At 35.7% G+C, this 17,183-nt stretch overlaps 1 protein-coding gene across 1 annotated transcript in view; it reads left to right on the top strand.

The window, feature by feature from the left end:
- RB1CC1 (RB1 inducible coiled-coil 1) overlaps positions 1-17,183 on the top strand; it is a 98,817-nt gene that overhangs the window by 23,595 nt on the left and 58,039 nt on the right. Inside the window, exon 7 of the mRNA XM_075213511.1 lies at positions 9,979-10,149. Coding sequence (XP_075069612.1) covers positions 9,979-10,149 — 171 coding nt within the window. The remainder of the gene's footprint in view (positions 1-9,978; positions 10,150-17,183) is intronic.

The following is a 17,183-nucleotide window of genomic DNA, read 5'->3' as shown; positions in this document are numbered from 1 at the left end:
CAGTTTTTAATGTTGGGCAAGGTATTATATATACTATTTTATATATTTATATAGATAATTAAACAAAGTTGTATAATTCAGTTAGAATAATTTTAAAATATATATGATATATTTTGTTTAATCTGATTGTATAGCCTGGCATTTTGTTAGTGATGTCTGTGGCTAAAAGTTGTTCAGCAGTCTTCTAAAGAGACACAAAATAACATTAATAGCATAGTTGCTTAATTAAAGTTTCAAGGCTTTTTAATTTTATTTAGAAAACAGATCTGGTTCCTTGCCATTAAGGTCGAACCACCTGATTACACAAAGCCCATATATTGTTATTGGCTGATGATCCCACACACACTGATTTGCTCATAAGGCATTAGCATTTCGCAGTCTTATCAAAACCCAATTGACTCATATCATGTCGAAATTTTTTAGAAATGCTCTATAGCAGTGATTCTTAAACCTCTCCTTATCCATCATCAACAAGTGAGGGACAAGTACCAATACCTGGTAAACGGACTATGAAATGATTGTAACATTCATACATGACAATGTAAAAGTGCTAACACTAGGGGAGAACATACATTGCCCAAGTCACCTACAAACAATAGAGTTTTTTGTCATGTGTGCCACCCTGTTGCATGAACACCGTGTGTCACTGAGGGCTAAAAGTTTACATATGAAAGTTACTATATGTTGTCTACCAATCTACCAAATCTCACGCAAATCTGAGATGGTCGGGTTGGAGGCTGTGATGATTTGACATGGAATGAGACGTCGGATTTGTTGTGAGAATGCAGCCTATCAATACACTAGGAAACATTGTGTGGGATAGATATTGTAATGAACCACAAGATGTAAGTGTAAATGTCATTACTATTTTTGTTCTTGTGACAAAATTAAACTTAAGAATTGATCAAAATTGAAGTCTTGAAATGATTTCCCTTCTTCTGTTTTTCAAACAAATACTTCAACTTGACATTCTTTGTATATTCGTTGACTATTACATATGCACAAAACATCAACACCTAAGGACTCATGGCACTTCTACAATAAATAGGAGTCTTGCATAGAATAATCTACAAGAAGATTAAGGGTATATGAACATGGCTGTTTTTATTTACGTCTCTCCTTCATTTAGTTTTTTGACAGAAGAATTTACAAGAGACTGGAGCTCACATAGAGATCATTGGTCTCTATGGTGTAATATGATGACCATGCTCACAGGCCCTTCTGGGATGGTTACTAGAGCAGAAACAGGTCGGTAGAGCAATTTCTGTCACCTGTTTCTCTATAGGGCACATGTGCACAGTGTCTAGCGATAAAGAAAGCCAAGTTACATTCTCCTACCATGAGTCAATAAAACTTTTAATGAAGATTAAGACTTCTGTGACTCCATCAGCTCTAAATTGATATTGATTTTACTCCTAATTATATTAACTTTCAGTACTCCCAAATCCCTTCCTCAATGGTTCATGCAAATTAACATTTAACACGCGGGTGGAGAAAATAATGTAGAATTTAGGAGCCAATTGGTCAACTCTAGCAGGTTCTTTCAAGGAGTCAATACAGATGTACATCTAATCTCAACTACTACTTGGCTTCTGAAGTTGCAAACCTGTCCAATCCCCTTTTCAATTATTGTATATTCCCCTATAGCTCTACATGATGTGTTTCATTTACAAATGCAGACACTGTATTATATTCCCCTGTTTTAAGACATTAAGAAACCAGATCATTATCGGTGAAACCCTTTGGTACACTGCTATCAATTATGAGTATGTCATTGATAATAGCTTTCTGTCCAGATCTTAAGCTCATTTTCTGTCTAAGCAATATTGGTATTCCCAGTACCAGTAGATTGGTCTTCAACTAAGTACTGTATCAGAATCATTTTCAAAATACAATCAAACAAGTGTTCAAAGTAATGGAAGAGAGTCTGCAAAGTCTTTTCCAGGACTGTCATTATGGTGTCATACCTCCCAACATTTAGAATTCCCGAAAGTGGGACATCATCATCATCTATTTATATAGCGCCACTAATTCTGCAGCGCTGCACAGAGAACTCATTCACACCAGTCCCTGCCCCATTGGAGCTTGCAATCTAAATCCCCTAACATACACACAGACAGACAGACTGAGAGAGACTAAGGGCAATTTTAATAACAGCCAAGTAACCTACCAGTATATTTTTGGAGTGTGGGAGGAAACCGGATCACCCGGAGGAAACCCACGCAAACATATGGAGAACATACAAACTCCACACAGATAAGGCCACGTTAGAATAAGCCTGCCCCATTCCGACTGAACTCCACCCACATATGGGCAAATTTTGTTAAAACCCAACCACTTTCCTGCTAAGCCCCACCCCTTTTGCAGTCTACAAATCAGGATGTCCCTCCAAAATCTGGACCATTGGGAGCTATGTGGTGTATGTACTTATTTTATTTATCTTTTCCTCTGAAGGTCAATGTTAGAGCTGGTTTGACATAAGGAGAGCTAGAGCCAACTATAGTCAATGAGCACATTAAAATCGTCATGACATTCTTCAGTAAACAGCTATACGAAAGAGCATGTAGCAGAAATGTTCTTTACAAGCGCTTTACTTTGTTTACACACCTGTTATCACATTCAATGGACAAATTAGTATTACAGTATTTCTTTTACTATGCATTTATAACACCACCCTCACAAACATGTATATTCTATACACAAAATGCATAAAAGTTATCAGTCTATTATATGTCCTCTTTATCATGCAATCCTTGCTAGAACATTATTTTTGTCCTGTGTTTTAAGCTAAATGAGGAACATTGTATATATTATAGAAACAGCCACATAAAATATAATGGGTAATGGGTCTATATTAAATTAATTTATTAACTCCACCTTTATAGCTACAGACAGTAATCTTGTCTACTCCCATTATAACTGCATAGCTTGCTATGGTGCATGTGAATATTGTAAGGATATCTCCATCTAAAACAAAATCTGTAGTCAGATGAGATTTAAAGGAAAACTTCCATGCTCCATTTGCAATATCTGCTGGGGCATTATTCACTTTAAAAGTTACATATTGTGCTACCTAAATGTAAGGTTCATGGGGGAGGGATATCTACTCCCACTTGGCTTTGAATTTTACTGTGACTGGAGATTTCAGTGGATTCGGCAATTGGAGTGTGAAAGCTAAATAAATTATTTTTTATTTTATCCCATAAACATTTTGGGTGGCGTTCTCAACATGTAATCAGAATATGCCTCCTTCCAATTAAACCCCCCTATTTAGAAAACTTTTAATCATATATTTAGTTTATTGAACACTAAGTAAACTTCTTGACAGAGGTTTCACCCTTTCGCCTAGTTGTTGTAAAATATATTTTGAAAAATGTGTTCAGCCCGGTACTGTGACCCTGACATTTCATGATGTGGTTACTCAGATAAGGTTACTTTTGTTACATATTTAAGATTTTGCTTTACTTCTTGAGTTGGTAAATGTGAAGGAGTTTTAAATGAATGCTATTCATAAACTGCTCTTTTTTAATTCAAGTCTCTGAAGCTGATTTGATGAAAACTAATTTTGTACTCTTGCTGTCATATGTTCTAAAATAAGAACTTCCATTGCTTCTTAAGTGTATCATCTTATGAGTACCTGTGGTTGGCCAGCTAACATTAAATTGAATGGATATTTTGTAGGTTGGTTTGTTTGTACAGTGATTTATTATTGGGGGAAATACAGCAGACTACTGTGTGCACAATGCAACTCAATCTGCCATCAGCTGGGAATATGAATCCATTATTTTACTGGGATCATACTTTTATTCAGTTCGTTTTGTATGTTTAGGCGTAATCTTCCTGTATCTTAAACGTTCATAACTGACTTAAATCACCCGTTAAGTGTGATCCTTGTGACTAAGTTTGATGTATTACAATGAACCATTGCTTAGTGCATTCATCTCTTTCTGACACACAAACCTTATTCAGAAATACAATTCTTGCATGATTTTCCTACTGCAAATCCTCAATCTCAAAATCTCAAAAATGCAAATTCTGTTTTAGAAATGACTAGGTCTGGGTTTTGCGTGTCTCAAATTTCTTTGCATGTTGATATGTATAAAGTAAGAACATCTTGAGTTTAGAAGCCTTACTTAGAAATGTGAATGATCAAAGGCAATGGACTTAAAGGCTTTTCCCAGCCTAACTAAAAAAAAATACAAAGTGTACTTACCAGTGTTCGGTGGATCTGGCAGATTCATTGATATCTAAAGGTCTGAGCAAAAATTTGCCCATCCTGCTGTAGCGAGCCTTCTTTGTGGTTGTCGAAGCCCCTCCCTTTTTACTTCCCAGGTCCCCTAATTCCACCCAAAACTGACATTTTAGTTTTGCTTGTAGCTAGTATCACCTTCAGATACTTTTAAGTGCACCAAGGTTCACAAGATTATTTCTTACTTTCTAACCATCCTATACCTCATCAATATGTATTTGTCAATAACTATTTTGCGTATCTTTTAATTTTTGGTGAAATTAGATGACCTAACATAAAATGCAAAGGTTTACTTGATGTTGCTTGGGGAAGTGTAAAGCACTAAGGAATTTGCTGGCGCTATATAAATAAATGATGATGATGAATCTGGTGATTTGACAGGTCCTCTGATACATCTTATGGTCTGAGCAGAAGATACTCTCTCCCGCTCCAAGTTGCTTGTTCTGTGAACCTACTTCCACCCCAAATTTGGGGTTGTTTTAGTCTTTAATTCTGTTCATGACTTTAACATCAAAACTTTTCTTTTCTTACTTCCCACACATGAGCCTTTACAAATAATGTCTCATCTATATCATTGTACCAATGCTCTCTGTAAGTAAAGACTTGTTGAACTATGTTAGCCAGTAAAATATGACCTAATAACTGCCCTTGTGTGGTAAAAACAACAAATGGCACGGAAAAGTGATATGTTTTAATGGCTATCTGAAAAGCAAGAAAGCATTCACTGGTTTAAAGAGCCCTTCCTTCAACACCAAGTCAATAAATATTCAATAGCCCACCTGGGGCATTAAAATATAATGCATGCTTATTGTTAGGAGCAGAGTGTTAGTTAAGGTGACTGTCCCCAGATAACTCTTCTACACTTAAAAAATCCAGGGCTGCTTGGGTGGCTCTCTAATATTCAAAAGGGCGGAACATTATCTGTAACCTCAATAATAAGTTTAAACAATACATTTAATCAAAGAAAAAACATAGCACACTTAATAACATATAGGCAGGCTTTTTAATGTAAGATAAGTGTTACAAGCTATAACAAAAGCATGACCGCAAATCAGGAAGAGGCTGAGGGCCAAAGCCCATCGCTGATCTAAAGCGATCTTTGTTTTATGGGCAGTTTCTAATTAAATGAGATTATATGTTCCTTAAAGATACGTACTTTTACATATGATATTATTTTTCCATAAGACTTACCTGATATCATTACTATTTTTACATTGCTCATTTGCGATTTTAGGACCCTAAACAAAAACGTGAATTGTTAAACAGATGTGAAATGTTCTTAACTTTATTTGCAAACTGATTGTATACTAACCATCTCTGTGCCACAAGATCACAGAGCATTACATTAATTGGATTTTATTATATATCAATATTTCTAATAATTGTGTTTTAATCTGTTTAAAAAGAAAAACTGTTTTAGATGTTTTCAAAAGATATTATTGGCTCATGTGTCACTGACTTCCCTTCGTTCAGCATTGAAAGGATAATTCTGCCATGGTGGTGAAGCGTCAAAGTTGTATTATTCAAGATGAGCAGCATAAAAAAATTTAATTAAACTTCTTTTGTCTTTTTGGAATGAATACATCAAATATCTGTAAGGGAACTTATTAATGGACAGGAACTGCATTACTGTTAAAGAAATATGCATTACTGCTATAAGTGATTACACTTATTAAATATTAAGAAAATATTACATCTACGAACAGTATACCTCATAATGAAGTATAGTAGACCTTATTTAACTGCATAATTCAGGCAGCCAAACATTTTTCAACTTGTATGCCATTTTGTTTTGTTTTTGTTTGTGCAGCCAGTTAACTGACCTAGTAATATGTAGAAGGAGGTAGGTCAATCACAATAAATTCGAGACTTGTGGGGGATCCTGGTTTGAATCGTCAACTCCTTAGACAAGTCACTTTGTAATCCCAGGCAAATTGTGTGTGCTTTATACAGTGTATGAAATTAACAATTCTAATTATAAAATACTTTAAACTAAATGTTACCTAGCTTTATTAAATGAAAATTTAGCATTCATTGGTTTGTGAACATACGGCAAGATACCGATTTTGTTTTTTTCATTTTTTTATTATTACCGGTATTTGTTTTTTATTATTTATTTTGTTTACTTTTTGTAATAAAGGCTGCTGTATTTGTTATACATTTATTAATGTTGGTTTCCTGATTGGCAGTCAAAATGCAAATCATTGTGCAAGTTATTTTGTTCCATCTGGACCTGACTCACTAATGTGCTTAACTATTGGCACAACATGAAAGTATGAAAAAAAATCATACATAAATAACACTGGTATTGCATAATATAACGGAGTACAGACCAGTTTAGTAGAATCCTCTTTGTTTGTGTTGGTTACACCATGTAAGGTCACAGAAGGATGATTAAATGGATTATTCTCGTTCACTTAAAGAAAAAATGATATTGCAGTAAGTATTTCTAAGTCTATTTTAAAAGCAGCTTCTTCACAAGAGGTTTAATTGTGTATTTCTCTCTATATCTAATGCATAACTCCACCAGAACAACCAAAACAAATGAAGGGTATTGGGTGTACTCAGTTTATTTTGTCATGGTTTAGATAGTTCAAAGCTAGATTGAGAAAATGTGTAAATGTAAAAAAACAAGCTACGTGTAAATTTTTATTTTTGCTTTTGCGCTAAACCATATCTTTTGATGTTGTTATTGGAGCCAAGCAATATTTTTCCCGTAACAGTTAGATCTCTTTTGGCTTAAAAAGTGTCATCAAGGAGACATGATTTTATTTATGTGTCTGTATTATTAATTGTAACTAGTTTCTTTGTCTTTATATTTAATGTCATCATATGTTTATAACTTTAAGTGATATTTTAACACTAATGCTTCATACAAACGAGCCTGTGAAACGTGCTTTGACACTGATACTCCAAATAATAATGTAAATGGGCATATACACAGACACTTTCTGACAAGTGTTCGCTTCAGTTTGCATCATTTTTAGTGATGGCTGTAGCTAACGCTTGGTAAAATTCAAATAAGTTCTTTGGGAATACTCATTAGTAGATATAGTACTAATGTTAAATTGTAAAGCAGAATTGTACAGTATAGATTTAAAGATATTTTCAATTTTTGACTCTTGATATCAGTTCATTACACATTTAACTGATATATGTCTGAAATTTAGCCTCACCTCATCCATGTTTGCTGCCCCATTGACCCCCTATCTCTGCTCTGGAGATGTCAAGGATTTTGTACATTGTATGACAGAGAAATATACACTGAATGGGGCACTTGGATGGTCACAATACCTTTCCAATCAGGTGACACATTCAGTCTATGAAGATCTGTGATCTTCATCTCTCATAATCATCTGCTAAAAAGATTGTGACTCTGTACACACTCTATAGATATCTGCCTACGCTGCTGGTCGTGAGTACGTACACAATTGCGCAACATTGATCCATTGTTGATTGCAATCTTTAGAAAGTTTAAGAAAACAAACTAAATAAATATATAAGTTTTGTAAGGATAACACATGATCGTGGGAGCGTACACACTCGTGCAATATCCAAACAACTGCTAGAGTGATCTGCGTGATAATTGCATAGATATCATCATTTATTTATATAGCGCCAACATATTCCGTAGCGCTTTACAATTGGGGACAAACACAGTAAACTAATAAACAAACTGGGTAAAACAGACAAAGAGGTGAGAAGGCCCTGCTCGCAAGCTTACAATCTATGAGATATGTACCCAGCTTTACACTGACCTTACTATTTTGCAGCTATTCTCTTGAATCTTTATACTTCACCTCCCCATCAGCTGCCACTAATGTTTTTACATGTTCTGTTTCTTTGGTTGTCTGTTCCCACCTCATTTTAGGGTATTACAAATAATAGTCACTATCTTAATGATAATCTATTACAATAATTGCTGGGATTGCAGAATTCTAGATTTCCAATAATGTTTCCTTCCATGTCACCCGCCAGAGATTATATATTCTAAAAGTGGCTGGGCCAATGACAATTACTGTTCATAGTTACTTCCCATGGCTTGTTGCAGCAATTTATTTGTTTAAATGCCCATTACAATTTGTGAGTGACAATTATTCTGTTCATAAATCAGTAAATTAGAAGAGAAAAAATCGTTTCATGCATAAGTTCATCATTATTCAACATTGATGATTAATGTAAATTAGTTCATAGTGTGTCGAGTCACACAAGCAAGGGTCTTAGGGCACTAGATGGTAGTGCAGCTTTAAAAATAGAACAAACTTGGAAAACAGCATATTTGTGTGTCCATAGTTCAATTACAGTGTTAAGTACAGAAGATCATCATCATCACCATTTATTTATATAGCGCCACTGATTCCGCAGCGCTGTACAGAGAACTCATTCACATCAGTCCCTGCCCCATTGGAGCTTACAGTCTAAATTCCCTAACAAACACATACACACACAGTGACTAGGGTCAATTTTGATAGCAGTCAATTAACCTACCAGTATGTTTTTGGAATGTGGGAGGAAACCGGAGCACCCGGAGGAAACCCACGCAAACACGAGGAGAACATACAAGCTCCACACAGATAAGGCCTTGGTCGGGAATTGAACTCATGATCCCAGTGCTGTGAGGCAGAAGTGCTAACCACTTAGCCACCGTGCTGCCCTGATCAAAGAGGTCAATGGTCTTTATAATCGACAGGCGTACTTTCAACATGCACCCCAGGCAAAATGCAATTGTGTTTCCCATGGTGTTCTAGCCCATAGTATAAAGAGTTGTATGTTGATTAAAAGTTATTATTTTAAAAGTCCTCATTTAATAACATCTAAAATTACCACCATTGTGAACTGAATACCATTTTTTATTGCTTTTATTTTCTTAAAATTTTATTTTCTTACATAGAGCCGCTAAATTAACGTGTAGTGGATACAAGTATTTTCATCAAGCAGGATAGCTAGAATGCCTAGAGGAGTGTTTGGGTGATTCAATTTCTTTTAGTGTGTGTGTCTAACGTGACCAGGAATTCCATCAGACTTACTGCATTCATAGGGTGTAACAGTGAGAAGAGCCCAGCATTGCTTAAGTTGCTATGTACCGCCATAAGCAACTGATGAACTCTGGGTTGCTGTGGTCAAAATGCTGAATGTAAAATGTTTTAGTACTCTAACCTTAATGATTTTTTAATTTAAGTAAATGGACAAACAAAATAATGTTTATCTCAACATTATATACTACTTTAATTAATTTAATTAATTTTAAAATAATAAATAAATTAGGGGAGGATTTACAAACTTTACAAATAGCATAAATGATTGAGTGCTGTTTTGCATTATAATGATATGACACAAACACATCCTTAAATATTTCCTTGTCATGTATAGCATCAATCAGACAACACATTTTGGGGGGTATTCAATTGTCAGCGAGATCCCCGGAAAACGAGCGCTCTAAAAATATTAGCGTTAATACGGTAATTACTCACTGAATTTCATCTCGCAGCTCCCTGAGCTGCGAGATGAAATTCAGCGAGTAAACTACCGTATTAACGGTATTTACGCGCATTTTACCGTATTAAGGCTAATATATTTTGAGCGCTCGTTTTTCCGGGGATCTCGCTAACAATTGATTACCCCCCTATTATGTTGCTTATAAAGTATTTTTACATGTGGCAAATATGAATTGTCTAACTCTTTTTATCATGCTTTGTTTTCATTAAAAATTTCTGTATTGAATATTGCAGCTGGATCCGCGAATAATTCAGCCATTTTTGGCCGAATGCCGTCAAAATGTTGCCAAATTGGATAATCAAAATATGAAAGCCATCAAGGGGCTTGAAGATAGGCTTTATGCACTGGATCAAATGATTGCTAGCTGCAGTAGGTTAGTTAATGAACAAAAAGAACTTGCTCAGGTAAGTGTGCATAACAGGCTTAACTCTACTTCTGTGTATTTTATTCAGAAAGATGTGCACAATGGTTAGTGGGATGCATGCATTTTTTTCTATACTGATCTCAATCTTGAAATGTAGTTTGAACTTAACAAAACAGTCAATAGTCCATGGCGGTTAAGAACAAGACCAAATAGTTGCTGATTTAAAATCCACTAAGAAATGCAAAAAATTAATTATCTTTTCACGTTTCCCTTGTAATGGCTATATACAGATTGATAAGGCAACACAATCACTTTAAACATGTATACAAGCTGTGAGCCATGCTTCCCGCTCATAGATGTGCTGTTTCCATCGCATTAGATACCATGATCAGTAATTACACAGGGTTTTAATATGGCTTCACTTGGAATAACTGGTGCATTCTCAACCTGCCACAAACGTATGCTTTAGACCAGTGATAGGCAAACCATGGCCCGCGGGCCACATCCGGCCCACTTAGAGGCTCTATCTGGCCCGCCAATACTTTAAAAAATTTCATTAAAATATGCATAAAATTATTAGGGCCGACCCTGTGTGTCAGAACCTTCATTTTTATGCCTTCCCAGCTATTTCCTCCATTACACTTCATCCTCCTTCCTAAAATGACACTTCTATGTCAATCACTCAAACACCTGCCCGCCCCCTAATGGCTGAAAGTCATGTGAGAAGAGATGGGCTGGGCCATATACTAAGGTGGATTTCGATTGGTTGCTGTGTTGTCAGTTAGTGTCTCACCAGAAATACGGATCTGCAACAACCAGCTGAAATAAGTGCTGTGTCTGTACGATCGCTGCACTTATAGATGTAACACTGCTATATAACACCCTCCCGTCCCATTCAAAAAATTTGTATTATATATTTCGATATTTGAGTTTTTTAATAAATTATATTGGCCCGCCTAAAGTTTTTCTTTTTTATTTGACCCGCTCCTGAAAAAGTTTACCCATCACTGCTTTAGACAATCATTTTGTTAACTGAACTGATATCCGAATATAGCCTATAAGAGAATAGTGATATTACTGTGGTACAAAGTGTTTCATTCTGTCCAGTAGAATATAGCGCTAGTATGTGGCAAAATAAAAATGTCCTCAGATGTGTAGAGTACTGTGGGACCTTAAAAATCAATGTCAATAATAATTAAAGAAAACAGACTGTAAAGTCAGTATTTCATATTATCACATACCAAATTGATTAATATAGCACTATACGCATATGATGCTGAATTACCATGGAACTTATAGTGTGTACTTACTGTTCATGTCAATGGTAGGAAATCACAAGGATCTTCTCATAAAACGGTTACTTCTACCCATCCTTTTGAAGTCAAGACATTACTTCATGCTTGTTTTCCCTGTTGTGGAGATCCTCTACTCCCCACCTACCTATATATGTATTTGTCCTTTAAATGGGGGTCTCACCCTTATTAACATAACCTGATGCTACCCTGGAATAAACAACTACCATTTCTTCACTATCCACTGTTAATATCCCCTTATCCCCTATTACCCCATAGCATTTTTTTTCTCCTTTATGATTCCTCATGATTCCTATATATGCCATTATAATATTGTTATTGTTCATTGTTATGCACATAGGATGCCTGTTTTGACTAATATAGCTAAGCAATTTTTATTCTGATGAATTAATCTGATATCATTTATATTGCAATGCCTTAATTTATGGAATTGTTTATATGTTCAGTGTCCTTATTGTTGTTGTTTTCTCTTCTTTAAAACCAATAAAGACAATGTCAAATAAAAGACATTACATGAAATACAATACACAAAGCATGTTAAGTTATGTACTTAACATTCCAAATTTTGTGCTTTGATGCGGCAGATAAGTACACTCGAATATATCAGATGTGTGTATCTATTATTGACATGACCTAAAGAAGGCACCATGTATCCAAACTCTTATGTCTTCCGTTGCTATGTGTGATCAGTGCTCAGATTGGGTAATATTTAATGTGTGGGATTGGGATGTCAGTTAGCCCTCTCTATCCAGATGTACACCAGACACATGCAAGTATTTCTGCCTAACAAAATATACGTCCTTAATCTTGTAATACCTTGAACACCTCTAACAGGTAGTAAAGAAGAACCCATATGCAAAATATATTGTTTGTTTGACATGTTAAATAAACACAGTTTGTTGCAAGGTTTTCTTTTCTGTTATAATATATTCCGTCCAAAGATATACAACCTCATACTCCATACAGTTCTTTAGCCCTTTCATGCCAACTCACTTTACATAATTGGGGAACTTGATTGACCTATGAGGTACCCTGAAGCACAGTTCTTTTCCTTTGATAGCTTCCATGTGGTCCAGTGATGTTTAGTTCTTGGCTCTCTGTCTGTTTCACACAGCATTTAAACTGAACAACGTGTACTAAATCCATCTGCACTGGACAATTCTGCATTTATAGTAAGATAGTTCTGTAATGTCATCCCATACATGGTAGGCAAATCTGGTTCAGGCCACCCATTCAAGGCAACACTGATAGAGAGCTTGCAGTTATTTATAAGGGATAAATCATAACTGCAGTGTAAATAGGTTATCTCAAATGAATCCATGGATCAATTGAGCTGTTAAAGTGTGAAGACAGAGAGTCTGATGTAAGTGTATTTGATGGCTTTGCACATCCCAGTGTGAGAAGATAACCATGTCACCTGTAGCAGCTTCATAGATCTCTTGCTGTGAGTTTTGGACACTTGAATAGACTTAGTGGGGCCGATCACAGCTGGAGATCCTTGTAGGCAGCATGTGAAAGCCTATACAGGTATATAGAAATATGAGCTGCAAAAGGACAATTCCTTCATAATTCATATTTTGGGGAATCCGGGTGCCACTTCATACTGAGGATCAGAAATCGGACCAGGATTGTGAATCACAGGTACGGGTGGTATCTGTGAATAGCTAAAATCACATATCTTTGGAAAACGTATGTCACATTGTCAAAATTCCATCATGTTTGGTATTTAAATGTGCGGGAGATTATGACCGGTTTGTTGATGGGGGAGTTATGTCGTTGGAATATATCTGTGAAAAGCTAAGACAGGTCAACACTTAGGAATAGTTTTGAACAGGCCTTAGGTGACACCCAGAGGACATCCCTGCCCCCTATTCGCATTAAACACTGCCCCTGTGAAGACCACCCCATTTCATTTTGCTTAAAAACCTGTGTTGGGAAGGGGCAGGGCTCAGACTTTTTGGGGAAATCAAGTTACATTGATAAGCTGTCCATCTTCCTAGCCAATTCCCCATGGCACAGATTATGCAACTCAAGTAAGTGCTATTCTGAATGTAACCCTTTTTATTTTAAACTGTGTTGCTTGTTATGTCAATCTATTAATTGTTCATTCATAATTTTTCTTTATATTTGAATGTCCTGTACTTGTGTATATTAAATCTATAATTTAATATATTGCGTCCTTGATACTCTTAACGAATCCTTTAGCCTGTTAGAAGAGAGCTCGACCATGTTAACCCTTGGAATTCCAGTGTGTGATTTGTTGATACATTTGATTAACAAGCTGTGTGTGCCTGCATTTACATTTGTGTAACAGTCTGGAGGTGTGAAGAGGTAACCCTTTGTGTGTTGGTGTGGGTCTTGCTAGTCTGTGAATAGATAGAAGCCTGCGTGCCAGTGTGGGACAGTGTATTGGGGACCTATTGCCCATACTCAATAGGTGGTGGCAAACCTGAAGTGTCTGGGGGTGTTAGAAGCACTGTGTTTGGGGGCGATTCTGTAGGTCCATAACCTGTGTGATAGGTGTAGAGAGACTGCGGGCTGAAATTGTGTGTGACCTCATACAGCGAACACCCCAAAGTCACGGCAGCTGGAAGCGTGTTTGTGACAGCAGGTATTGAATAAAAAGTTTGTGTTATGTGTATAATGTCAGGAAGAGGGTTTAAAAGGTATTGTAATATTGTTAAAAATTTTGAAATGCACATACACTTCAGTTTTGTCGCAATATCTCACACAGCACTTAATGAAACAAACTAACACCATCTGAGAAGGCCACATGGATACAATGTATGACACGTGCTTAAATGGTGAAAATTTAGTAGGAATAATAATACTGTACAATCTTTGAGTGATTGCAGGCAAGCATAGCACAAGGTACTGAAATGATTCATCATCTAATGAAGATGTTGGCAACATAAACTATTCTCAGAATTTGTCTTTGGTATTTTATAGGATTGAACATAGTACTTAATATAGTAATGGAACATGGTTTCTATTTGTCATGTGATATTTTTAACATATCCTGGTTGGTAATGATAGTCACCATGTTATTCTAAACCATTTTTTACATTGTCCCTAAAGAAATTGCTTTACCGTTGTTCTTCATTATTTTATAAATAATTCTTAAAGGGATTGTACACCCCAAAGATTTTTTTTTGTTTATAGTGTGGGTGTTGAATATATAAATTGTATATGTTTTTCAGTAGTCTGTCTTCAGCAGCTTATCAAATGCCATTGTTAAAATACAGTGAACATTTATAGTAGCACAAAATAAATTTGAAAATGTATTACCTACAGAGCAACCTGAATATTTTTCAGGTGACTATTGTAAACCAGCCTATGCATAAAAGAATTTTTTTTTTTTTAATGTATATATACACACACACACGTTGGAGTGGGGATGTATACGGTGGTACGCCATACTGCCACTTCTACTGCCATCATCGTAAAACTATGAAATTCCATTCACTTAATTCCCATTAAATTTTTCATACCGCCAATAAATATAAATATATATATATTTATTAATATGTGGTTGGACAACCTCAATAAATACTACAACCCTCAAGTCAATGTCACCTTGACATTGGAATTTTTTTTTTTACCATAGTCGTTTTCCTTTTAAAAATAAGGCATACTTTACTGCCTTACTAACAGTACACCCACAAATATTGTTTGCACAAATATTCACCAATAGTGTCCTTCATTATACATTCCCGCAAGATCTGTTACCTCTTCTTTGAGTAGATGTACCAGTAGTTTATCTCATGATAAAGCCACGTTCATAGTTTAAAACAAGTGACAAATGATTTCCTTGTGTAACACATGAAAATGTCAGAGCTCTGCTTGATCCTTCAATGTGCTGCCTGAGCACAACAAACGGTAGGACTCTCCTGGGATCCGGTCAAACACTGGTGCCTTACTGCACTCCCAGAACCTGTTTTCTCAATGTATCTTTCTTTCTGTTGAGTTTCCTTCAAGTTGTGTATGGAGATGCCTGACATCAAATTGTGCTGTATGTAACAATTGTTTTTTCTATTGCGACAGCTTCGCTCTAAAACTGAACTGTCCTTCACTACCTCTAATATGAAGGAGGATTTTAGCGCACAGAGAAGGTGTGGGAACAGTGGATAAGCCGTTTGGTAATAATAAATCACATTACCATAAGTGTGTGCTGTAGCTACACCTGACTTCTCCGGGCATTTCTCCGCTGGTTTGCTACGCAAAACCTTAAAGAGGTGGCAGATATGGAGGAATGAGTATAAAGATGCTACTTTTTCTTTCATATTTGCCTTCGTATATAGACCCTTTGTTGGCTCTTAATGTTGCAGTGGATCATCTGTAATATCTCACTGTTGACATGGGTTCGTAGACATTTGTTATGTATAAAGGTGGTTTAATTCTGGTACCAATGATGATGTTGTGTGTTAAAGGAACATTCATTGTAAAATGGATGTAAGTCCATGATTTCATAAAAGTTAGCCTAGATTTTTTCATGTAAGAGCTACACAAAAAAACAACAGCAACATAATAATAATGCTAGACTGCTCTTTCAACTCTATAATAGTTGCAATGCACCTGAAATAATACAGTAGCACAAATTAAATCATTTTCAAATTAAATTATGAGTTCTTTAATATATTCACATTATAAAATAAATATTGTTCTTTATTTTGTGAAATTGGATATCTTATAATCTACTTAAGAAATAAGTGAGATGGTTTTTGGACCAGCATTTTACTACTCAACACACCTAAAGCAGAACTCCCTTGTAGGATGAAAATTTTACCCTACTCATGACATCATTCTTTGGAGCCCTGGGGCTGTTTAGTGCAGCCATTTTTTTCTGGGAGGAAGAACTAGAAGCTGCAATCTCCATTCTATATAATTTAAAAGTGGTAATCATAAATAGCTCCCATATCTATCTGGGAGTGCAGCTTTATTAATATAATTGGTTTATGCTGTTTCCCCTGAAGGTTGAAATTCGAGCCTTTCCATTCATGAGAAAATACCTGCAGAGAAGCCAATGCAGTCTTTGCTCTCTCTTCTTTATTCTTAACTCCTTTACAGATGAGATGTTCTATTTATGTAATACCAAAGTCATGATTGAGGCATGCTGAGCTGAAGTCTGTTCATTAAGCAGAACTAATATGAAATATTGTAAGAGAACTTCAGTGACTTGTGTACTCGTATATCACATTTCTCTTTTCATACATCATCTCACTCTGAACCTTTCAGTGGTATTTTAAGATTATTCCAGGATGCTACAGCAATATTCCTGTGTTATGCTTAAGAAAAACAAAACGTAAAAACATAACATTAATATTTACACACCAACCTGTCTCATAAATGTAAATATTCTGTTCTCTTTCTATTTACATTGATTAAATGGTATCTTAGTGTGAGCAGTTGTTTAAAGGGCCACTAAACATAAACCACAAGTTGCCTTGCCTAAGGATGCTATTAACATTCTCAGAATATATACAGTCTTAGTAGAAGCTGACTTTAGTGGCACTGGAGAGGTAGCGCACATTAAATGTTTAACCGTTTATTTATTTGAGCCCTGCTCCTGTGGTCTATGAATGTATTTGCTTGGATGATCACAGTCCAATTGTAGATTAACAGTAATCGATCCTATGTCTTTTCCGTTGCCTGGTCATATGTCATTTTTCTTTTTTTTTCTTTTTAAGTTCAAGCCATATTGAATATTTTGGCTCAATGTAAATATATCTACTTTTTTAAAAAAATTGCCCTGAATTATGTA

Source organism: Mixophyes fleayi, chromosome 5 (genome assembly GCF_038048845.1).
Source record: "Mixophyes fleayi isolate aMixFle1 chromosome 5, aMixFle1.hap1, whole genome shotgun sequence".
NCBI lineage: Eukaryota > Metazoa > Chordata > Amphibia > Anura > Limnodynastidae > Mixophyes > Mixophyes fleayi.
Note: the sequence above shows the minus strand (reverse complement) of the source record. Positions and strands in the feature narration are given on the sequence as shown.